At 39.4% G+C, this 25,000-nt stretch overlaps 1 protein-coding gene across 1 annotated transcript in view; it reads left to right on the top strand.

Moving 5' to 3' along the window:
* Positions 1 to 426: 426 nt before the first annotated feature.
* HELB (DNA helicase B) overlaps positions 427 to 25,000 on the top strand; it is a 31,517-nt gene continuing 6,943 nt past the window's right edge. The window contains exons 1-11 of the mRNA XM_044227761.1: positions 427 to 616; positions 2,078 to 2,488; positions 3,399 to 3,568; positions 5,694 to 6,572; positions 9,535 to 9,712; positions 10,870 to 11,011; positions 13,213 to 13,367; positions 16,718 to 16,799; positions 17,528 to 17,587; positions 18,782 to 19,010; positions 19,978 to 20,121. Of these exons, the coding sequence (XP_044083696.1) occupies positions 430 to 616; positions 2,078 to 2,488; positions 3,399 to 3,568; positions 5,694 to 6,572; positions 9,535 to 9,712; positions 10,870 to 11,011; positions 13,213 to 13,367; positions 16,718 to 16,799; positions 17,528 to 17,587; positions 18,782 to 19,010; positions 19,978 to 20,121 (2,637 nt within the window). The 5' untranslated portion in view covers positions 427 to 429. The remainder of the gene's footprint in view (positions 617 to 2,077; positions 2,489 to 3,398; positions 3,569 to 5,693; positions 6,573 to 9,534; positions 9,713 to 10,869; positions 11,012 to 13,212; positions 13,368 to 16,717; positions 16,800 to 17,527; positions 17,588 to 18,781; positions 19,011 to 19,977; positions 20,122 to 25,000) is intronic.

Here is a 25,000-nt window from a genome sequence, read left to right as displayed (position 1 = left end):
ATCTGGGCTTTCGTTCCAGAGTGTTGGGGAGGGCTTCGCTTTTCCGGGCTCTCCAGGCTCTCTAGACACGGCCTTCCCTCTCATTTCTCTCTCCGGAAGTGCAATAAGTTCTGCGGATGCCACAACTGACGCTGCCCAGCGGGCGGTGCAGTCCAGGTACCGCTCGGACCCTCACTTCTGGATGCCGAGTGCGCACGCTCTTCTCCAAACCCCCAATCGCCCCGCCTTCATCCCGCCCCTCCAGGGTCTTGTCCCCGCCTTCCGTGGGTGTTTGGGGAGGAGTTTCGCCGCTGCCCCGCCCCTCCGCACATGCTCTCCGCCGTGGGGGCGTTCCCGGAAGTTCTTAATTCGCGGAGCTGATTGGCGGATCCTGGCTGTGTGCCCTGCCCGGGTTTTCCGGAATTTGGGGAGAACTGCAGGGGGAATAATATGGCTTTTTCGAGTCAGCCCTTGCGGGAACTGCAGGGCCCTCTGCTCCCACCCAAGGACTTGTTGGCGGAGGACGATGACTGTCTGAAGGAGGACGTGGAGGAGGATGAAGACCTGGAGTTTGTGGATGCCGAGGAGCTCTGCAGTGGGGGCGTCAAGGCTGGTACCCTCCCCGGGCGCCTCCACGGTGAGGAAGCCCCCTACCCCGAGGGGATGGGATTGGTGGGTGGAATGTGTCCCGTTCTGGCCTTGTCCTAAGTAAGACGCCCCATTGCTGCTAACAAACGTGTTTTGGGGATGGCCTAGCTGTTTCATCCTACTTAGGATAGGATTCGATAAGTAAATAACAATAGCGGTGACTTGAGAATACCACGTGTTAAGCTTGTGCTCAACGTGTTTTATCTCATTCGATGTTCACAACTCTTTGAAGTAGTTTTATTTTTATAGTCCAGAAAACAGTTGGATGTCGAGCCTGTATTCATACCCAGAATTAGAGTTTTTTAAACTATTTTCCTATCCTACCCGGAGTCAAATATTTATTTACCAGCTACTTAGAAAATACACACACACACACACACACACACACACAAACACCTCAAGGCATTGTGGATTCATTAACTTTGTGTCAGTAACGTTGTGATGAGAGCTTATCTTGTGCCGTTTCCTGTGCTATGAATAATACCTTTTATGTGTACGTTGTGAGTGATATCTAAGAAAATTTTACGGGTAAGACCAGAAAAATGTTGTGTGTTGATGGCATTGTTCTGAATTTGCGCTGTCCAGTACAATAGTCACCAGCCTCACGTGGCTCCTGAGAACTTGAAGTGTAGCTGGTGTAACTGAGGAGGTGAAATTTTAAATTTTGTTTAATTTTAATTAATTTAAATGTAAATAGTCACATGTGAGTGGGCAACATAAGTTTAGACTGAAAGTTTTCAAGTATTTGTGGAGGGTTTAGTCATTTATCCTAAAAGTATTAGTGACTGGATACCATGTTCCAAGCAGGGTACTGTTTGTTGCCAGGGGGATACCCAAGAGCGGTAAGATAATAAGGTTTCTGTCTTAATGGGGCTTGTTCTTTGGTGAATAAAATAAGACATTAAAAAAAATAATTACAGAAGTAACTGTAATATTACTTAATGCATAGAATGAATTATAAGTATTGCTCTGAGAGGTTATAACCTTGAGATTCAAGGAAGACTTTCGTGAGGAAGTGACAATTAAATTTAGAGGTCAGTAGTAAATGGGGGTAAACAGTAAGGAAGAGAACACTTGAGGCAGATGGAACAACTTATGCAAAGGCCCTGTGGTCTGGGGGGGACCATGGGATATTTTAGAAACTGCATGAAGGTCATTTTTGGTTTAGGTCAGAGTAGCAGAGAGGTGGCTGTTTTTAGAAGACAAACAGCAGACTTGCCATGTACCATATTTACCTCTTGGAATACAAGGACAAGTGGAACATTATCTTATTCTAGAGAGCTTACAGCACAGTGGAGGGAGACTGATAAATGGGTAAGTGGAATGTATATGTAGATACCCTAATAAACATCTGTACAGGGTGCTGTGGGGAGGAACAGAGTGGTAGATTTGGTAAAGCATTGAAAAAGAGGTTTTAAAATGTCTTAAATTAACTTTTTTTTTTTTTAAGTTGTAATTTGTGATGAAAACACTCAAGAGAAATGTGACGTGTTTGGACGTTTTCCAGTAACGGGTCCTTGGTGGCGAGTGAAAGTGCATGTGAAACCTGTGGGATCAAGGAGCTATCAAGTTCAAGGATTTCCATCTTACTTTTTACAGTGTGATATGTCACCGCCAAATCAAGAACAAATCTGTTCCCTGTTTCTTAAAGACTGCAATTTCTCCAGTGATTATATAAATAAATTTTTAGCATGGGTAAGTGCTGTATCAAGCTATAAAAACCTCAACTTCGGAAATATTAGGGAAACATTAAGAACGTTCCAAAAGGAAACTGGAAAGAAGGGTCAAAAACAGTCTACACAGAATGAAGAGGAAGAGTCTCTACTGGAAAATGAGATGTGCCTCCCTGTGGAAAACACGAGTAGGTGGGATTTTATCATCCAGTTTTATTGTAATTGAAATACTTAATGGCTAATGTGTTTTAAGATATCACCACTATAGTATCTTGGCACACTATTCTTTTTTAAAATCTGTTTTTGAAAATGTGTTTCTGTTGCTTTTGAGTTTGTCATTGTAATTTCCAGGTTACCTCATCATTAAGGTGGAGAGGTTGGGAGAGAGGATCTTTAAGCTTCTTTCAGTTCCTCCCCAGCTCTAAAGCTATGTTTCTCTCTGACTTTTGTGTGAATTGGATTACCTTGAGTCATTAAGAAAAAGTTCAGTTGTTAACTATTCAGTTCCAGTTATTATTCTGTTTAAGAAGGCAGAAGAGAAAGAGAAGAATACGAGTATTCCATTTTGGAAAAATTTCAGTCCAAAATGGTATAAAATAATTTTTTAGTATGGTGTTTTATCTGGACATTCACCTGAATGCAATATTTCATTTCGTAATTATTTGAAATAAATTTGGCAGGACATCACCGAATGACATCAGTGACAAAAGAATCTTGATAACAGTCAGAAAAATGATTATAAAGGTTAATATGTCAATGATTTATTTTTTGTGCTTAGCTTTAAATTTATCTTTATAAATGGAATCACAAATTTTACTCTGATTATATTGTACACAAAAGTAAACAGGAGGCTAAGAAGTGGTTGTCTAAGCATTCGAAGAACATAAATTTTGGAGTTACACACAATGATGAAAGCCACTTCAGTGCAAAATCAATTGTTGTAATACAATCAGTTTTCTTGCTGGTTCAAGTAAATTTATTTATCTCTCTTTGATTTGGATTTTTGGAACTGGTTGTGCTCCAGGAGGACGTCCATCACATCGTTGTTCTGTGAGCTCATTTGTATGTTTTGATTTGTTCTTTTCTGTTATCCTGTAGTTCCATTTATAAATGTAATGACAGCTTTGCAGTTTCCAAAAGTAATGGAATTCCTTCCAGTTCTTCTGCCTCGACACTTTAAACGGCTCATAAGCTCGGGTTCTACAAAGGTGTTGGAAGACATAGAAGAGATGTTAGGTACGCATCCATGGAAACTTGGATTTAGTAAAGTAAGTAAGACACTCACCATTTAGTAATCTTGTGTAAGGGAGGATTTCTCAAACTTGACAGTTTTTGCATCTCTTTCAGAGGAAGAAAATTTGTATGGATCTCAATGTTGATTTTTCTTTTAGTGTTAGAACCAACTATAAACTTCTTATACTTGTAGCTCTTATGCAGGAAATTTATGAAGGACAACAAAATAACAAAATTGATGACATTGAAATTGTCAATAATTTAATTATATAATTTAATTTAATAGAAAACATCTTTTTGGTGACTGGTCATTTGCATTATGAATATAGATCTTATTGAAGACACAAGTTCTTAGGAATTTGGCAAATCCGTTTAATCCCTCACTTTTCTATTTGAACTTTTGAAAACTTTCATTATTCAATGTGGTACATCATGATATGATTGGAATTTTTATTTGGCACAATAATACCACTTACATATGAATATGAATCCACTTCTGTTCTTACCATTAGAAACCAAGAGGAGGAGTGGCACTATGAGACTTCGGGGGTGTTGGAAACCAAACTCAGCACTAAAATGTTGGCAGTACTTGGTTATGGGTGGTTTTCCAAGTGAAATACAGTTTAAAAATTCTGAGATAATTCTTGGATCCCCAAGAATGCTTTCCAAACCCCTTTCCCCCAAATCTGAGAAATACTGAAACAATGCATTTGTTTCCTATGTCAAATGATGATGACTTCAGTATATCTTCGCAAAATGAAATTCTGGAGCATTAGATTACTATATATATCCAGTAGAGAAGAGAGACAGAACAATGCACATACTAAGACTCAAGTGGGAACAGGAGACTTGAAATCCTGCTGTTCAGTATGGAAACCACCATCAAGAATAAAGACCATTAGTGAGGTATTAGATGGCTGAGGCTGCCAACCCTCTAAGTTGGTGCTTCACCCCATGGTCTGGGTTTAAACAATAGAATTTTATTAATAGAAATTTATTTTAAACAATAGAAATTCATTTTCTCATGGTTTTGGAGGTTCTAGGTCCAAAATCAAGTTGTTGGTTAGTTGGTTTCTTCTGAGTCCTCTGAGTCCTTCTTAGCTTATACATAGTTGTGAGAAGACACTTCTCCCCAAGTCCTCACATAGTCTTCTTTTTGGGCCTATCTATTGTAATTGCCCTTCTTATAAGGATACCAGTTATATTGGATTAGGGCCAGTGACCTCATTTTAACTTAATTACCTATTAAAAGACCGTATCTTCAACTATGGCCACATTTTGACATACTAGCAGGCTAGGATTTCAATATATGAATTTTGCAGGGACACATTTTAGCTCATAAGATGTATAGAGGGCTCCAGGAGGGATGTCTCTGTGGGTTGGGGAGAGAAATGGAGCTGGTGGAGAACCTACTGAGGGGATCATGGTGAAGGAAGTTTAATGCCCCTTCAGCAGAGTTTGGGCAGAATTGTTGAGAGGGATGTCAAAACCTAAACAAGCCAAGAAAGTGAGGCAGTCATGAACTTCACTATATATGCAAGAGTTTGACACAAAAGTTAATATAATTGTAGTATATCCTGTCACTCAGTTGTGAATCCTAACATCAATTTAACCAAAATTGATTAACAAAATGTATAACTTTTTTTCAGAGATGGGAAGAGGAGAAGCAGGTGTGGAGGTGATGGTATAAAAAATAGAGAGTTTAAAAAAAAAAAAAAAGAGAGAGAGAGAGCTTCCCTAGAAAAAGACTTACCAAAGGAGGGAGTTAATATTAAATAGCAAAAATTAAAAAAAAAAAAAAAAGGCTAGTATAAATAGTACTTAGAACAGTGTTGACTTTATAAGCCATGGAAAGGGTGAGTCAGGGGATTCCTATCTTTTGTGAGAAGCTGCATAGTGTTATTTGACTTTGAAAACTGCATGTGTATTTCTTTGAGAAAATATAATTTTAATTAAAAATGTATATAGATCTTTAATTACAGTATGGCAAAAACTTGGTGATGTATTAGGTACCCAGTTTTTTCCCCCCAAATTTTGTTGATATACATGTCCTCTGGGACTTAAGCATTACTAACAAATAATACAATTTTATGTAATTCTGATAATATTCATCAACATTTTTAATTTTTATAAACCAACTTGAACTTTATTTTCTTAAAGATAACCTACACAGAACTGAAGCTTTTGCAATGCGAGGCAAGTTGGACATCATTTTGTCAGTGCAAGTCACTTCTCCGGTTGATGAGTGATTTGGAGAAGAATGCATTAATAATATATTCGAAACTGAGGCACATATGTCGAGACCAAGGGCACACGTGCATTGAAGAAGCTGACTTAACTTCTAAGTTGTCAGACCAGATGTCCTTCCAAGAGGCTTGGCAGTCTCTGAAATTTTTGAAGGACATTGGTGTGGTGACCTACGAGAAGGGCTGTGTCTTCCTTTATGACCTTTATCAGGCTGAGCGAGGCATTGCCTCTTCAATATGTGACCTGATGACGAGGCCTCCATGGCATTTACGGGTGGATGTCAAGAGGGTGCTGGCATTAATTCACACCACGAACCCTGAGAATTCAAGAAGCGACAAGACACTGAATGAAAGCCAACCGGATGAATCAAGTTTAGAAAACTCTGTGGACGTTCTGGACCCCCAGGACAGTGGTGACCACATTTGGGAAAACGGTGAAAATGACATGAACGCAGAAATAAATGAAGCTCAGCTGGACCAGGGTCAAGTGGCTGCTTTGGAAATGGTTTGCTCCAATGCCGTGACGGTCATCAGTGGGAAAGGCGGCTGTGGGAAGACCACCATCGTTAGCCAGCTTTTTAAGCATATGGAGCAGTTGGAAGAAAGAGAGGTAAAAAAAGCCTGTGAGGATTTTGAACAGGACCAGGATGTCCCAGAAGAATGGATCACCTTTACCGAGCAAAGCCTTCAGAAGGCCGACAAGGCGCTAGAGGTGTTACTCACTGCCCCGACTGGGAAAGCAGCCGGCTTACTGCGGGAGAAAACTGGTTTTAATGCTTACACACTGTGTCAGGTAAAACTTTGCCCATTTTTTAATTTCTTCCTGATGGCACTCAGTAGGTACTTCTTGGATGTCTTAGGGCTCCCTTCTTTGTAGTAGAACATTTAGATCAGAGCCACTCTGATCGGAGCAGCCGGTCTATAAACTGCAACTGGTTTGCAGGGAGGCGGAAGCTGGTGTGGGAAGGTCAGTCGGTAACCTGCTTCTCTCATGGAGAAGGTCTTGCTGTGAAAAAGAAGTCGGCCAAATGGAAGTGTAGGCATCACGTCGTAGTCCGTGTAGATTCTGGTACAAGCTTTATTCGGGGTGGGGCTGCTTACAGGCATGTTACTATCCACAGACCTATCTGAGAAGCACTTGTGTGGGAAGGACAAGGTTTTATCCTATTTTATAGAAGGAGAACTGCATAGAAGTGAATGCTTTGATCATCGGGTTCAGTTCTTTAGCTCCTTGACCCACAACAACGCATGGCCCACAGTCATATAATAAAATTTTCAAATGAATTGATATGCTCGAAAAACATAGTTGGGGCTGTAGTTAGAACTCATGGAATTTTAAACTTGTCAAGAACTGAAAAGGTTTTTCTAGGTCTGACCTGTGATTTTTATAGATCAAGGAACTCAGTTGTTGGAAGATTTCTGAAGGAAATAATCATTGATTTGGACTGTAAAGGACAGAGAGGTTCAGGTGAGAAGGACATTTTATTTAGGGGGAAGGCCTTTCCATAGGCATTGAGGAGAATGATCATAGTGTGGATAGATGTTTTTGAGGTGATGGCATTGATTAGAATGAATTGTGTGTGCTGTAAAATAATGGAAATCGGATTTGGTTTAGACTGGGAACTTGAGCTTTAAAGTTTGCAAAGTATCTCATTAAATCCTTGGTAAACCAGTGAAGTGAGTAGGTAGTATCATCTCCATTTTACAGAAAAGCCCAGTTGAAAACTGGGGGTATTAAATGACTTGCCCAAGATCAGAACCAGGTGTACTGGCCCTTGGATTCAGGTTTGTGACCTCGCCTCTCATTGCGCTTCCTGTGGTGCCACAATTCCCTCCTTTATTATAGATCTTGCATACCTAACGGAGCTTGGACTTGGTTTACTGGGGAGCCATTTAGGATCCTAAGCAAGAGAATGAAATGAAGAAAGCAGTTTTAAGGAAGATTACATAGAATCACATAGCTATGAGCCACCTCAGAAAGGACATTACACATTACCTTTATTTGTCACATGAGTGAACATAGCCCTAGAGAAGTTCAGTGTAGCTCACTGATGGTAGAGTCTTCTGATTATTTTATGATTTTTCTCATTATGCCTTCATATCTGGTTAGTCTGAAGGATTGGCTTAGAAGAGGAGAGCTAGAGACACATTGTTACTAAGTTTCATCTTATGTTCTAACTCTGATCAATGAGTAGTATCTTAATATCTGCCTGGGATGCTGGGAGAACATTTCCGAAGTCACATTTAAGGTCAGGAGAGAGTGTAAGGCCACAGGAAAGGCACGCCATTTATTTATCCCTTGGGCTTTGGGTTGCCAGATGGAGCAGATAAAAAAGAAAAGTATTTTTTCAGTATAAGCAGGTAGCAAATATTGCATCAAACGTAGTTGTACTAAAATGTCATTTATCATTTATCTGAAATTCCTGTATTAATCAGGCAATCCCATTTTGGGTTAGAATGTAGGGGAACATGATTGTAAGGCTGTGGGAGTAATCTAGGCTCATAGATGGGGCCTATATTGGCAACACCAAAAATATAGTGGAAAGTGTCAACCAGGCATTTCTAAGATAACTGATTGAATATATAAAATCAAAGGAAGCAGTTGGCCATGATTCAGATGTTCTTTTGAGACAAGGCCAATTGAGAGAATGGGGGTTTTATTGAAGGGAATTGATGCATTTGGGTGGAAAATATGAAGGCTTTTACTAAATAATAGACATGTTGAATCTAGCTTCAGTAGAAAAATTAAATAAAGATATGATACCATTTAAGAAATCTGTGTACATATATAGTTGTACATAGTTGCAACGTAGAAACATTTTGAGAATGATGTATACCAATATATGTAATGTTCTCTGGTTTTATTTTCCAGATTTTTCTCCTCATCTGAATTTTTAATTTTTATTTATTTTTTTAAAAAGATTTTGTTTATTTTTGCAAGAGAAAGAAAGAGAGAGCACATGCTTGAGTGAGCATGAGGGGGCGGGTAGGAGCAGAGGGAGAAGCAGGCTCCCCACTGAGCAAGGAGCCCAGTGCAGGACTCTGTCCCAGGACCCCGGGATCATGACCTGAGCCAAAGGCAGATGCTTAACCAACTGAGCCACCCAGGCGTCCTCATCTGTATTTTTTAAAATAGTAAATATTATTACATCTTTAATAAATAATTTTAAGTTGTTTTGTTGGCGGTGGTGGGTGGGTTTTTAAATGTTGGGGGCATAAGGGAACTAAGAATATTAGAAGAAAAATAGTATTTTCATCATTAGGATGGGAAAGCAACCTTATTTCCAGAAGGGAGTGTTACGATTAGGAGGAAAGGAAGGCTGAAGTGACCGGGCCATCTCAGAAGGCCAAGAGGTTTATTTGGGAATGGGAAAGAACAGGGAGCTCTGTCTGGTCTAGAGCGACAAGAGAAGGTTGAGATTCTGCCAGTACAATAGTACCAGGTGTGAAGCTTGTGAAAGTAAACACACGTAGTACTTAGCAGAAAACCCTTTTTTAAACTGTTTGATCTTTTTGTTGTTGTTGTTTTTAGATTTATTTGATCTACTTCTCTGTGTGTCCATCCCTTTAGGGTTTTAAAAAGTTTTAACTTGTGTGTCCTCCAGTTTTTTAGACTGTCTCCCTGTGTGGCTTTACCTACATCCCCCTCACCCCACCCCACCCCATTTAAGTTTTGTTTTAAAATTACATGTTGTTAAGACTTTGTTCTGTGAGCTTTATAACCTGAACTTAGAAGTGCCATACTTTGCTTGTAGGTCAATTACAGCTTTTATTTATGGGAGAAGAAAAGCCCGGCCAAGAACCGTCCATGGAAGTTTTCTTCAGTTAGAGTTCTGGTAGTGGACGAAGGGAGTTTGGTATCCGTCAGAATCTTCAAGTCAGTTCTAAAGTTACTGTGTGAGCACTCCAAACTTTCTAAGCTTATTGTCCTTGGTAAGTTAAAGAGTGTTGGAATCCTAATTGTTTAGTTCAAAGCCTTGCAGTTGGTAGCCGGCTTACACCATTTCACTGTTTTGGTATCCATATCCTACAGGCAGGAAGCCATTTCTTAGAGCCCACGCCCTCAGCCCCCCTGAGTTCAGTCCGACCTCTCCCTCTATCAGCTCGGGTGGTGCTTCGTTTGGGCCGGGATATTAGAAGAACAAGCTGCAAAATGAAATAGAGTTGTCAGGGGTTTCTGCTAATCACCCGAACGATGACTGTTAAAACAGTAAAAATGTCCCGCACTTAGAGCAAATAATGATGTAGATCGTTTGGAAATAATAAGAAGACTGGACTATAGACCACTTGGGAGTGCATTTATGATTTTCGCTAATAACTCAAGGTGGATATCAGTAGCTGCTTAAATCCTTTCCCATTCCGGTGAGATTTAGATTCGGTTGGGTACCACTGGTCTGTAGACCGTGTGATTTCTTGCAGAATCCTACCTTGGAGAATCATACCGTGAGAAGCAAACTGTATGCAAATAATTCTCTTAGGTCTTTGAGGATGTGCTGTAAGCAGTTGATTCTGTTAATGGCTTAAGCATTTCCTCAGTTTCCGTTGAGAAAATAGTTGTGGTTTGTTTTTTTTCTTTAAACTCCAGGGTTGGTTTGTTTCAAGAGATTTCTAATAAAGCCAAACATTATCAGTTATATTATGGGAAGTTATCTCTTATCAAATACGTAGGGCTTGTTTGTGTTTTATATGTTCACTCTATTTATTTGAGGCCATGGATTCTTCTAGGTCCACTAAGACGTTGAGGAAGATTGAGTAAGTGACTGAATACCATATACCTGAGATTCTAAGGCACGTTTTTCTCTAAAATGTATGCCCCTAGACAGTTTGCCTGGGGTTATAGGTATGAAGGAAGTTCAATTCAGATGTTACCTTACTGTGTTATCACTGTTTTTTATATCTCAACTGTTCCTTCTGAATGCTTTGTTGTTAAATGTTTTTAGAGTCGATGTTCTTAAGTAATTTGGGGGATGCTTTTTTCTTAGAATAACTCTTTATAATTATAGCATATGGCAGTAGGGAGAAATAAAAACAACTTCTAAATTTCAGGAACCCCATTATCGAATATTTACTATATCTTATTCTCCTCTTAGGTGATATTAGACAGTTGCCCAGCATCGAACCTGGTAACTTGCTGACAGATCTTTTTGAGACTCTTAAGTCAAGAAATTGTGCTATTGAACTAAAGAAAAACCATAGAGCAGAATCTGAGCTAATTGTGAACAATGCCACAAGGTATAGTATAATGAAAATTTTGCATTTTCTCTCTGTTGTATTAGAGATTCAAAGTAAGAAAATACCTATTAGCTTTTCTATTAGGGCAGTTCAGTGCGGTACGTTTACTGTGCCCTTCTAGCACACTTATTCTGGCCTTTAGGCATATACGCACTCTTTGCCCCAGAATTAGAAAAACAAGGTAATGTTTTTCATTACTGGTCTGGCATGAATTACTGCAATTTAAGAGCAAATGTATTTTCCCGATTAAAAAAAATATATATATATATGAATTAAAATTGCATCAAGCTTAGAGACTAGAATAAGCCCAAGGGAAACAGAGACTTGGAAATGAGTTCATTAGACTTCAAGGGAGAATGGGAAGAATTATCCCCTAATTTTTGTAAGGGGAGCCCCAAGCCAAAAAAAAAAAGGAATATGTTATTTTCCGTGATGAATCCTGGTGGTACCCATGGCATATTATTTCCCTTAGAGTAGGAGAGAATCCTTCTCTTCCCTTAGTCTTTGCATACGCCTTTAGAGTGACCCTCTGTAATTTATGTGATGGGATCCCAGAATACTAAGACTGTTTTATTCATTGGGCCAAGATTTATCTTTGTTTTTTGACACTCTTTTACAAAATGTTAGTTTTGTTACTCAAACATTTTCATGGTTGGATTCAGCAGAAATGAGAACATTCAAAACTTCCTTTCTCTATGCCCCTGTCTGCCCTGGGTTAGGATTATGGGAGTATAAGAAGGATTGACAGGGATAGGGCGGATATGGTAGGTTCATATTAATTCATTAAGCACAAGAATGCAGTTGGATGTGTAATATCCTTTTTGTCTAACCGGGGTCCCAGGATCGAGGGAGACTCCTGCTCAGCAGGGAGTCTGCTTCTCCCTTTGACCCTCTCTCCTCTCATGCTCTTTATCTCTCTCTCAAAAAAATAGATAAAATCTTAAAAAAAAAAAATCTTGGAGGAATCTAAAGCACATTAGATTTCTTAGAAGTTAGTTTATCTGAAACATAGGAATTCCTTTTATTAACCCTTTTAGTGTCATTTGAGCTGTGCTGCTTTCATCATTCCTTCTTAATTGTCATCACCAAATATTTAATGTCACATAGAATCCCAGTGATAGCAGAGAGGGGCTCATAGAGTTAGAAGTGTTTCAAGTTCTGGGTCAGAAGCAAAACGGGAATTCCATGGTAATTTTCAGCACCCCCAAATTTAGTTCTGGGATATTTATATATCTGGGATATATAACAATAATAAGACATTGCCCATGGAACTGTTGTGAGGGTTGAGGGCATTCATCTGTTTTGAGGCACTGTATAACTTAGTTTTTTGTGAATAACAGATATTAAATGATCTATTGCAAATCAATTAAACCTTTTGATCTGTGTCTTTTTGATCTTTGATCTTCTTCCCTTTCCTCCCTTTCAACCCTATGAGGAAGGGTTGAAGATGGCAATAGGGTACCACTAGCTTTGAAGCAAGGTTGCCAGTAGGTCTTTTTAGGGAGTTGGTCTTCTTCCATATAACCAAAGGGAGACGTTGTTATGACAAGGCATCTGCCCCTGCTCTGTTTTCTGATAGGATTTGCTAGTCTTGGGAAATATAAGAACAAAAGAAGGAGGAGGGCATAGAAGCAAAGAGAAGATGTGGATACTTGGTTCAACTGAGAAAATGAGGCCACATGTATGATATACACAAAAGAAAGGTGGGAAAGAGTGTGATGTAAGCCCATGGAAAAGGCCCCAAAGAGTCCAGATTAATTGAAACAGAAAGAGCTATGGAGCCAGAAGGGCCCAGATTTACCTCCTAGCCCTCTGCTTTCTACTTCTGTGTCTGGAGGCAGCCCACCGCAGTTGCATAAGCCTCATGCTACTCATCTGTGAAATGAGGATGATACCTACCCTTGTATTGGTCTGGAGGAGACTAGGTCAGATTCTCAGAATGGTAAATTCCCTGGCAGTTTTAGCTAATGCTTTTAATTTGCTGGGGGTAGGGGACTAACTGATAAATGTAACATAACAGTCTTGCTAGTTCTATTTTCAAACTCATTTGCTTTTTATAATGCCTATACGGGTAGCCTTATCATTTTATTTATTGTCTATTAGCAGATATCAGTTACTGTAATGCCATTATCTCTGATAATATATGAGGACACATTTTTGGATGCTAATGTACTTGCTGTATTATTTTATCTTCACTTAAGAATCTCAAGACGCCAATTTCCAATATTTGATGCAGAGCTGAATATCTCTGATAATCCAGCATTCCCTGTGTCAATACAAGATAAAACATTTATTTTTATCAGACTCCCAGAAGAGGATGCCAGCTCTCAATTATCGAAAAATGATCCTCACTCTTGTAAGTATAAACATCTGTATTATGTAGTGTTACGATTTCAGTTTTCTAATATACTTACTAAATGACTAGTTGTAATTTTATTTGGTGGTAAAGATAAATATTGCTAGTAAAACATTTAGGCACTGTTAATAAATAAACTATTTATTCATCATCAAATGCAGAGGACCTTGGATTTTGTAAAGAAGTAAGTTCTCCAGCCCGATATATGTAACTATATATATATATATATATATATATATATATATTTTTTTTTTTTTTTTTTTTTTTTTTTACGGTTCCAAAGAAGTTGTTTATTTGCAGATACAAAACAAGGCCCTGGCCACGGGAGGGCTGCCCCTTGGGCTCACCTACAGCAATTTCTCCCTGGCCAGAGAGAATGAGTAAGACTAGAAAAACTTCATCTCCCCCCCCCCCCCAACTCCTAGTCAAAAATAACCGGGACCCCAGCAGGAGGTCCCATCTCTCCCACCCCGGTTAAAACCTAAAATCCAGCCCAATATATGTAACCAGATCTGCCTTAACAGATCATATGTGTAACATCTCATGCTGGAAGGAACTTGGAAGGACTAATGACCCACATATAAATACACACATATCCAAGAAGTAAGCTCTTGACACATACATAGTAAGAGCTTAGTATTTGTTGAGTGAAGAGGTGGATGTAGATGATAAGTTTAAAATGAAGCAAAGCCCCAGGAATCCAAGTTCATTCAGGAGAAAGCATATGCTAATTAATGAAGATTTTCTTTTATAGCAGTTGGAAAAGTAATTACATTTGCTATTGGTTACATTTGAGAATCAAAAATAATGGTTAAACTGTTGCCAAGTTGAGTTCCTACTAGTTCTTTCTGTTTCTTATCAAATGGACGGGCATTGCTTCTAATTATGGGTCTTAGGATGACAACGTAACAGGGTCAAAAAGAGCAAAGGATACGGAGTCTTTTCGCTTACGTGTATGACCTATGTCATATCACCACACCATTTGTAAAATGGGAATAATAGGACACTGCCCATGGAGCTGTTGTGAGGGTTGAGGGCATTCATCCATTTCAAGGCACTATATAACTTAGTTTTTTGTGAATAATAGATATTAAATGATCTATTACAAAACGGTTAAACCTTTTGATCTTTATTTGTATTCTGAACATACCTAGCAAGCTTTTTTTTAAATAGTGTAATGGTTTCCTCAAAATTGAATTCATGAAGGTTTAAATGATTATTACCGAGTATTTATTGTAGTGTTGTCATCATTCTTCAGGGTATACCCTAACCACTTAGCAACTTTCACTCTGATGTGAAATTCAGGGTCGTACTGCTTTATGTGTAAGCCTCTCCTGCTTTGTGGGTCATAGTCACAGTTCCCTTGGGTTGGGTTTCATTCACATGGTATAATAATTTTTTTCTCTTTTGAAATGGGATCATATAATACATAGTATTCTATAAATGCCCTTTTGATTTTTTAAATTATGAAAATAATTTCTATTCCTTAAAAAACGTCAAATAATTCAGAAGTGTCTGAAGTAAAAATGAATATTTCCCTGTTGTCTTCCTCTCCGTTTCCCCCAAGGCAACCCCCAAAGATCACATGCTATTTTTCTTCCTCACCCTCTACTCTTACTATGCCATAAGAATTTGGTGTTGATCCTTTAAACCTTATTCTATCCAGACACAAACATATAGTATTTATTTAATCTTAGATGAATAGGATGATAAGCTGCATGTTGCTTTGTGATTTTTTATTAAATATATTATGAATAATTAATAGGTAACATTTATTCTCACAACAGCTTAGTTAAGAGTAGGTACTAGTACAGATAAAAAGATGAGGCTTAGCTGGTTAAGGAATGTGCCCTCCTTGCCACTCCATCTGAGGCTACCTAAAATAGGATTAGTTTTATTTCCGGTGCCCATTCTTTATGTTAATGAGAATGTACTTTAAGAAAAGAGCGGTCTGTTTCACAATGACAGCAGAGCTCAGCCGATGCTGTTTTTCCATCTCAATTACAAACTTCAGCTGGGAAGTTAGTCCCTTCTTTAAAAGAACTGAATAGGGACGCCTGGGTGGCGCAGTTGGTTAAATGACTGCCTCCGGCTCAGGGCGTGATCCTGGAGTCCCGGGATCGAGTCCCACATCGGGCTCCCAGCTCCATGGGGAGTCTGCTTCGCTCTCTGACCTTCTCCTCGCTCATTCTCTCTCTCACTGTCTCTCTCTCTCAAATAAATTAAAAAACAAAAAAACAAAAAACTGAATAAATAATATTCCATAGAGAGAGGCATGTTGTGCTTTTCCATTAATAATTAAGTTACTGAGTAAATGATTCCCATTATTACAAAGTAGAGAGATGGAAGACAAGCTTCATAGCTGGGCTAGAACTTCAGAGGTGCTGAAGTGTGAGAAAAATGCGTGTCTTAGAATCAATGAAATACAGTGTATGTATTGATCTGCAAGATGTCGAGAGAATAAAGAAAGCAAGGAGCAGAACAGCGCGATCCTGTACGTGTAGAGGAAAACAATATCCTGTGAGACCTTTGGAAATTCCTGCTCTGCCAGGCGTGGGGTTGGCTGAGGGTGAGCTGAGTGGCCATTAGAATCTTCCCTTCATCTGAACAATGAAAGGCTCAGCAGCAGCTAATTTAATCTTCCTCGAGCAGGGCATCACAAGGCCTGGGTTTTTTCATTCCACGTGATTCATCTGCTACAAGGGGAAGGCACATAAGCCTAGAATGCTCTTACCTAAGTTTTTCTGTCTTCTCTCTCTTGTGAGAAATGTTCACTGTTTTTGTACTATTGGTAAGACAGATGAGAGGAAGTTTCCTTCTCAGCGCTTTGAGGGAGGCTCTAATCATTGTCAGTGATCCAAGGTCTAAAAAGGAGGCCGGCCACCTCTGCCATTTGGAAAGTGACTTTTACTTCCAAGAGCCTCAGCTTCACATTTCTAACTAGAATATAATCGGTGTCTGTGTTCCAGCTCTTTCCTAGCTGGCTAGGTATGGCCCCTCTTGGGATGGATGCCCTGGCTGTCAGGGGTTAACCTTTTAGTTGTTGGCTCCTGGGGAGGTCTGGGCGTCTTGGGGGAGCAAATGAAATCAGTGCCGAGTGGTTATATTACAAATTAGGAGCTGTCCTGGCTAGTGGTTGACGCCTCTGTTGAGGATAGGGCATCTGGGATCTTCATCATCGTTCTCACTTCTGGTGCTCTGGCTGCTGTTGCAAATGACGTTGGCATCCCCATGGCCCGCTTGTATTCCATTTCCCAGAGCCCCCTGAGCAGGAATTCTGAGCTGCTCCGTCAAAACAACGTTGTACTTTGGTGCTTTTCTGTATTAACTTTCTTCTCTTGAATTACCAGATTTATATTCTGCAGTTAGAACCCTACTCAAAGAAAATGACCTACAAGACGCACAAACATCACAATTTATTGCATTTAGAAGGTAAAGCATTTACAGCATTTTAATGTTCTCAGCCTTGCCTTTAAATCTCATAACTTATATAGATGCTGTTTAAATGGGAGACTCTCATCATTCATCACTGCGAATTCTCTCTCTAATCTTGAGGTCTTTCTTTGTTAGATATGGCAGAGGGCAATTTTTAAACAGGGCTCTTTGTGTGGCTCAGTCAGTTAAGCCTCTGACTCTTGGTTTTGGCTCAAGTCATGATCTCGGGGTCGTGGGGTCCAGCCTGCATCAGGCTGTGCACTGAGCGCTGAGCGTGGAGCCTGCTTGGGATTCTCTCTCTCTCTCTGCCCCTCTCCCCACTTGCACTATCTTTCTCTCTCTCAAAATAAATAAATAAAATCTTAAAAAAAAATAAATAAGGCTCTTGCTACCGAATATTATCTTTGGAAACTCCCATGAAATCTGAGCGGAACAAAGATTTACATTAAGATAAAAATGACAGAGGCCCTTGGCTTGGCTCAGTCAGTGGAATGTGGCGCTCTTGATCTCCGGGTTGTGAAGTCAAGCTCCACGTTGGGTGTAGAGATTACTTAAAAATAAAAACTTCAGAAAAAGAAAAGATAAAAATTAAAATGGTTTTTTCTGGACCTCTTCCTGGAAACTTTTAGTCTTGTGTAGTACATTGACATCGTGGGTAACAGGAGTAAACACAGAACAGATACCATTATGGTGACCCTCGCTTCTTGCTTGTTCATGTGTTTTAGGCAAGACTGTGACGTCATCAACGCCTGCTGTTGCAAGCACTACACGGGCCACCTAATCAAGTGAGCACAAAAGATCCGAAAGCTCCAGGACAGTCCTTCCTTTAGTCACTGTTCTTTTATTTGTCTTGACCTTTATCATTGTAGCCACATATTTAAAAATCATTTTTATTCTCACTTGTGAAGTCAGACGATCTCTTCAATTAAATATAATGTGTATGCTTAGGCACTGACTGTTTTGGCAATCCGTGTCATCAGAAAAATAAGGATATAGTTTTCCTTGTGGTTTTCAAGTTGGCAACCTCCAGCTTCTCCAAGATGAGTGTGGGGAATTCAGAATGGTTTCCAAATACGATATGTGCCTAGGTGTGTCTGAGAACCTTAGCAACTGGATACCTGCAGAGAGCACCTTCGTGGACATCTGTCAGAGAAATAGGAGTATGGAAAAGTCGCTCTGTTTACACACAGGAAGAATCAACTCACTTGTCTTGCATTTATCTACACTTACTATTTAATAAGTGTAGAGCACATAGAGATATGAAAGTTCTAGAAGAAGCTCCCTGTCTGTTGAGGGAAGCCACAATGAAAACCACCTGAGGTAGCCTCACAGAGGGTTAGAGAACACCAACAGGAGGTCATCCAATCTGTATCCCAGTGACTGTGATCTTGGCGGGGATGGGGGTCAGTTTCATTTTTCCACATATGTAAAAAGAGGATACCGAGCAGCATTTCCCTTGTGCAGTTGTAGTGAGGGTGAAATGAAATAATATCTCTAAAGCACTTAGCCTAGTAACTGGTATATCACCAGTGTTTATTCAATTTGCTGCTGCTGTCCTGATAAAGGTCATAATTATTAGACTAGAAATATGTGTATGTGGGGTTAAGACGTGAAATAGGGTAGTGATAGGAGAGATTGGCGAGGAGAGGATGAATTTAAAAGGTAGACTCAGTAAGATCTTAGCTAACTTTTAGAGCATAGGAAAAGAGAGATGTCAGCATTTATGCCAAGATTTCTAATTTGAAAAAAATTTGGCTGGGATGGGTCTTTGGGTTTGCAGTACTGTGGAGGGGATAGGGGTTCAGACCATGACCATGGGAGCCCGATTTCTTGTTGACATTTGGAGAACAAAAGTGAAGTAAAGAGAGTGTGGAAATCATCTTGAAAAGTGGATCAGATCTGAGTCGGGATTAATGCTTAAACAAAATGAAATTGAGTTTTTCCAAACCTCAATGACGTATTCTCATTTTCTGACCCAGAGACCATCGGAATAGGCTTCAGTTTGGAGTTGGTGATAAAATTTGTTGTACCAGGAATGCATATCTCTCGGAGTTACTTCCTGGAACTACCTCTCCCAGTCAGGAAAGTAATGAACTAGAGGCCAGTGGTGACGATTTTAATGGTACTCCTCATGGTTTTGCTAAAAATAAGCATGACTTTGAAAGTGATATTCGACTCTGCAATGGAGAAATATTTTTTATAACAAAGGCAAGTGATAACAGAAAAATAGTACCTTTTTACCTATTAGAGATAGGTGTGTGTGTGTGTGTGTTTTAATTACCCTAGTTTTGATTCAGAATCTAATATCAGAGTTGACATTCTTCCATAATTTTTTGCTAAAAAGATTTTTGTATTCACTTTTTTTTTTTTTTTTTTAAGATTTTCTTTATTTGAGAGAGAGAGCACAAGAGAGGGTAGGGTCAGAGGGAGAAGTGGATCCCTGCTGAGCAGGGAGCCTGATGTGGGACTCAGACCTGGGACTCCGGGATCATGACCTGAGTCAAAGGCAGTTACTTAACCAACTCAGCCACCCAGGCACCCTGTATTCATGTTTATGAGGGATATTGGTTTGTAGTTATCTAGTAATATCTTGTCTGGTTTTGGTGTCAGAGTAATGTTGGCTTCATAAAATGACTTGGGACATGTTTCTTTCTCTTAAATTTTCTGGAAGACTTTGTGAAGAAACATTTTTAATAAGTTTGAAGAGCTTGGGTAGCAAAAATAAGGGACAAATGACACACTTACTGTATTTTGCAAAGCATCATTTCCTTGGTTGCTGCTTACCTGTAGAAACGAGAAGTTTCGTTGAATTTGTTGTCATTGTGTAAATGTCTTCTTAAACTTTGAGGTTATTCTTTACAAGCTGTGAGGAAAAATCAACTTTTTGCAAAGAGTATATGCAGACTTACAGTGCAAGAAGTGAAATGTGTAGACTTCAGAACAAGTCAGACAACACAGACTGTTCTCCAGAGAGTCAAACTGAGGTCAAATTTTAAGCTGGTTAAAATTTGGCTGTATATGTATTCAGTTTGTGCTCAGGTATAGGTTTTAAGCCTTTTGAAAGTTCTTAATAATTGTGAATATATATGCTATTTTATGTTCAACACAAAAGTAGAGTATCTCTACGGTGTGCATATTTGAAAACATACAAAATAGTTCTTTGTTTTGGCTATAGGATGTCACTGATGTAACTTTTGGAAAGAGAAGATCTTTGACCATTAACAATGCAGCTGGTTTGGAAATAACTGTGGACTTCGAAAAACTAATGAAATTTTGTCACATAAAACATGCATGGGCAAGAACTATCCACACTTTTCAGGTAACAGTGGACATTTATAAAGCTATTTGGACAGGTTTCCAGGCCACAGAGTACCTTCAGTGATTTTTTTCTTAACCTTTGCTGTCTTTATTTGTTGAATGAGAGACAAGGTTACCAAGGTTTACATAAATGGTACTGGGATGTTTATTTTTGCAGCTTACTTTTTAACTGTTGTATAATCAACTTTATTGGGGGTATAATTTGCATAGACATTTATATTTATAAAGCTGGGTGCATTTTGATAAATTTCTCCTCTTCCTTTGCTCTTGTGAGGCACCTACTTTCTACTTGGGAATTTTAGTTTTCTATAAGAGTTGGAAAGATAGCACAGACTGTCCCCATGTACCCTTCCTCCAACTTTCCCTAATGTTAACATCTTATACAACTATGATGTTTTTGTCAAAACTAAGGAATTACCATTAGAATAATACTATTAACTAAGCTACATACTTTATTTGGATTTCGCTCGTTTTCCACTAATATCCTTTTTCTGTCCCAGGATCTTATTCTGGACACAACATTGCATTTAGTACAATTTGCATATAAATTCTGGGTTTTTTTTTGTTGTTGTTGTTTGTTTGTTTTTTGTTTTGGTGCTGGGGGAGTACACAATGAAGGGCAGAAGGAGACTGAGAATCTTTTTTTTTTTTTTTTTTTTTTTTGCCATTTTAGAAAATCAGAGTTTGAGACTGAGAATCTTAAGCAGGCTCCACACTGGGTTTGGAGCCTGACGTGGGACTTGATCTCACAATTCCGAGATCATGACCTGACCTGAAATCAAGGGTTGGTTGCTTAACTAACTGAGCCACCCAGGTGCCCCTTAGCTCTATTTTAACACTTTTGAATTCTTGTAAGTTTTTTTGTGGTTTTGTTATTTAACTCTTTGTTTTGAGCACCCCTCTTTGATGTTGGTATGTTGCTTTAATCATGAAGCTGCATCAGCCTACATTTGCATGGGGAAAAATTTAGGTTAGCCTGTATCCTCCACTGGTAGGCAAAAATTAATTAGCATAGGGATTTTGTTTTTTTTAAGTAGATGGTGTTTTATTTATTAACCTACTCCATCTCAGCTCCAAAAAGAATTTGAAATGACATACAAAAAAGCTCACAATTCAGCCTGATTTTTTTTTTTTTAAATACAAAGTAATGATGTGAAGTGGAAAATACACTTGATCGTAGCCAAAAGGCTGATAAAAGGATTCTTGCTAAGAGTGGGATGGAATGCTGATCTGCGCACTGACCTATTTGCCTGCTAGTGTTGACGGCAGATTTGGCTCTAAATTTTCAAACCAAGAGAGAGGCAATCAGTGGACTGTGTCTATGGGTTAAAAAACACAAAACAAAACAAAATGAAACAGATAGTTGTTTAGAAGTACAAATGTTCGTGGCTATGAGGTCCTGGCACAGTTTCTCCCATGGATGTTTATGATGGGCTCTCTATAATTCTGAAAACTTGTATCATGCAATTTTGGGGAATTTTCTTGAACAATTTCATAAGATTTCTTGTCCTCAGTTTTCTCTGTTTCATCTTTGTAGAATTTCTTCTATGTTCAACCTCCAGACTGATTATTCAAATATTCTATCTCTGTCCTGTTTTCCATCTCGTTATCATTTTGCTGTATTTTCTGAGAGACTTGGTCAAATTTATAATCCAGTCTTTTTTTACATTTCTGGACAAATGGAGTATCAAGGGTCTTTTTAGTACTCAATTAAGGTTGTAGTAACTGTCTCTAAATGTTCCTTTTATTGAGTCTGGCTCTTATTTTGCGGTTGAAAGAGATTACTCTCTTGTATGAGTGTAGTTTGTTTCTTCCAAGTTCAGTTCAGTTCAACAAATAATTATTGAGTCAGACTGTTCTTGGTGCTTGGTTTAGATCAGTCCATGAAACAAAGGTACCTGCCCCTGTGAAGATTACATTTGGTGGGTAGGAGGAAGGAGACAGACACAGTAGTAAAACACTAAGTAAACAATAGCTAACCCTTGAACACTGTGGGTGTTTGAGGCACCGACCCTGCCTTGTAGTCAGAAATCTATGTACAATTTTTGATTTCCCAAAGATTTAACTACTAGTAGTCTACTGTTGACCAGAAGCCTTACCAATAATGTAAAAAGTTGATTAACCACATATCTTGTATGTTCTATGTATTATATACTGTATTCTTTTTTTTTTTTTTTAAGATTTTATTTATCTGACAGAGACAGCGAGAGAGGGGACATAAGCAGGGGGAGTGGGAGAGGGAGAAGCAGGCTTCCTGTCAAGCAGGGATCCTGATGCAGGCTTAATCCCAGGACCCTGAGATCATGGCCTTAGCCAAAAGCAGATGCTTAACAGCTGAGCCACTCAGGCACCCCTGTATACTGGTATTCTTAACAATAAAGTACATAAGGAGGTGCCTGGCTGGCTCAGTCAGTAGAGCATGTGACTCTTGGTCTCCAGGTTGTAAGTTCGAGCCCCATAATTTTAAAAACAAAGTAAACTACAGAGAAGAAAATGTTATTAAGTGAATCATAAAGAAGAGAAAATACATTTGCAGTACTGTACTGTATTTATCAGAAGGAAAAATTAATATGTAAGTGGACCCATGCAGTTTAAACCCATGTTGTTCCACGGTCAGCTGTATGTGTTACGGTAGAAGTTGGCAAATGCAATGGAAATGGGATGGGGATAGATGTGGGATGAAGCTGTCATTTTAAAGAGTAGTTGGTATAGGCCTCATTGAGAAGGTGGCTTTTTTTTAAATATAGTCTAAAAGTATTTTGAACTTTATTTTTTTAATAATTTCATGTTGCTATTTATTTTATTTTTTTGTTATGTTCAGTTAGTTACTGTGTAGTACATCATTAGTTTGAGAAGGCGGCATTTGAGCAAAGACTTGAAGGAGGTAAGGAAGTTAACTGTCTGGGTGTCTGGGAGAAGAGCATTCTAGGTGGAGAGAATAGCTAAGGCCGGGGTTCTTAGGTGGGGGCCTGCCTGGTATATTTGAAGAACAGGAACAGCAAGGAGGCTGGCATTGGAGAGTGGGAAGAGATGAGGTCAGAGAAGTAATGTGAGGTAAGGGAAGGTAGAAGGATTGGGGGCTGGGTCACCTTCATCTTCTAGGACTATAGTATCTAGTATGATATCCATATCTGGCCCACTACCAATTTTTATTTTTTTTTTAAAGATTTTATTTATTTATTTGTCAGAGAGAGTGAGCGAGAGCAAGCACAGGCAGACAGAGTGGAAGGCAGAGTCAGAGGGAGAAGCAGGCTCCCCGCAGAGCAAGGAGCCCGATGCGGGACTCGATCCCAGGACGCTGGGATCATGACCTGAGCCGAAGGCAGCTGCTTAACCAACTGAGCCACCCAGGCGTCCCCCCACTACCAATTTTTTATAGATAAAGTTCTGTTGGAACACAGCAGCACTGGTTCACTTACATATTGGCTGTGACTGCTTTTGCATTGCAGAAGAATTGAGTAGTTGTCATAGAGAACATCTGGCCTGCAGAACCTAACATACTTATTTTTTGACCCTTTGCAGAGAAAGTGGTTTGCTCCCCCAACCCCACTCTAAGGTCCATATACACTTTCACATTCTAAGTCTATAAAATCTCAAAAGAAATGAATGGTTTGTGTTTATTTTTCCAAATGTTGAGTTTCAGGTCATATTTAGAGAAGAGAAGTAAATGTATAAAAACTTGCCTCCTTCAAGAAGTTCAATAGTTCTAATGATTCAAGGAAGATATGAAAAGAGGACAAATAATTTCTAGTAGGTGATGGAGGTGAAATTCGGTGTCCCCATCCTGCTTTCCGAGCACATCTTTGGCATGACCATTTCATTTTTAGCATCATTCATTCAGTGAGACACTGGATAAAGAAGAGTGAATACGGAGGAGCTTACAGTCCAGTGAGGAGTACAGCTAAGAAGGTGGAGAGTTCTGTTCCGGCTCGGTGAACATTCTGTGACTGAGGAAGTACAGGGGGCTCGAGAGTGCACAGTCCGCAAGTGGGTCCGCCCTGGCAGGACCACAGACAGGTTCCTTGTGTCCAGTGGAGCGTGGCTCGGGGGAAAGGAAAGAGGAAAGGGGAAGGGAAGGCAACAGGCTCAAGGCTGGCTTTTGAAGGAGCAGGTGAGCCATATGATGGAGTCAGGACTTCGTTTTGAGAGCTTGGGAGCTGTTTATCAGCTCTAAGCAGAGTCTGATGTGATTGGATTTGCTTTACAAGTATCACGAGATGCTCTGAGGACAGAGGGTCGCAGCACGTGTGAGTCTGAGGGAGACCGACTATGACACTGTTAAGTTTTTCTGTGTTCGTTGATGATTAGGAACTCAGTGAACTAAGTTTAGGTTAGGCATTTACCTGCCTAGGAATATGCAGTATAAAGTCCACGGGGGGAAGTGGTGCTGTGTATCTATAAAGTGTACTTAGTACTTGATCAGGTGTCATTTAGGTAGATTTCTGAGACTCAGCGGCACCTGAAGGAAGTGCTTGTCACACTTTTATCATCTGAAGACTTGGTTCCTGTTCTCTGTGTCTAGAGAGCTAGAAGTGCTTGCTGAAAAAGAGGATTTTAACTGTGGATCTGTATTTTCTGCATGCCCCGTCTTGTCATTCGTCTTCCCACAATTCTTTGGTCTAGGGGGACGTGGGGACACAAGATAATGATTCAAAGCACTCCCTGGTTTATGTTGGCACTGAAAATATAGGGACTAAGAATAGCGCTGAAACTTGAAGTTGTTTTCTCACAGTTATGTGGTGACATTGGGCATTTTTCTTGCCTATATAATTCTTGGCTTGCTAAACTTAAAAACCAAATGTTCATTGTTCTTTTGCATTGTTTATCATGATGAAAGCAATAAATGGTTCAACAATGGGAGAATACAGAAAAGTAGAAGA

The sequence above is a fragment of the Neovison vison genome, chromosome 12 (assembly GCF_020171115.1).
Source record: "Neovison vison isolate M4711 chromosome 12, ASM_NN_V1, whole genome shotgun sequence".
Classification (NCBI taxonomy): domain Eukaryota; kingdom Metazoa; phylum Chordata; class Mammalia; order Carnivora; family Mustelidae; genus Neogale; species Neogale vison.
This window is presented reverse-complemented; position numbering and strand designations above follow the sequence as displayed.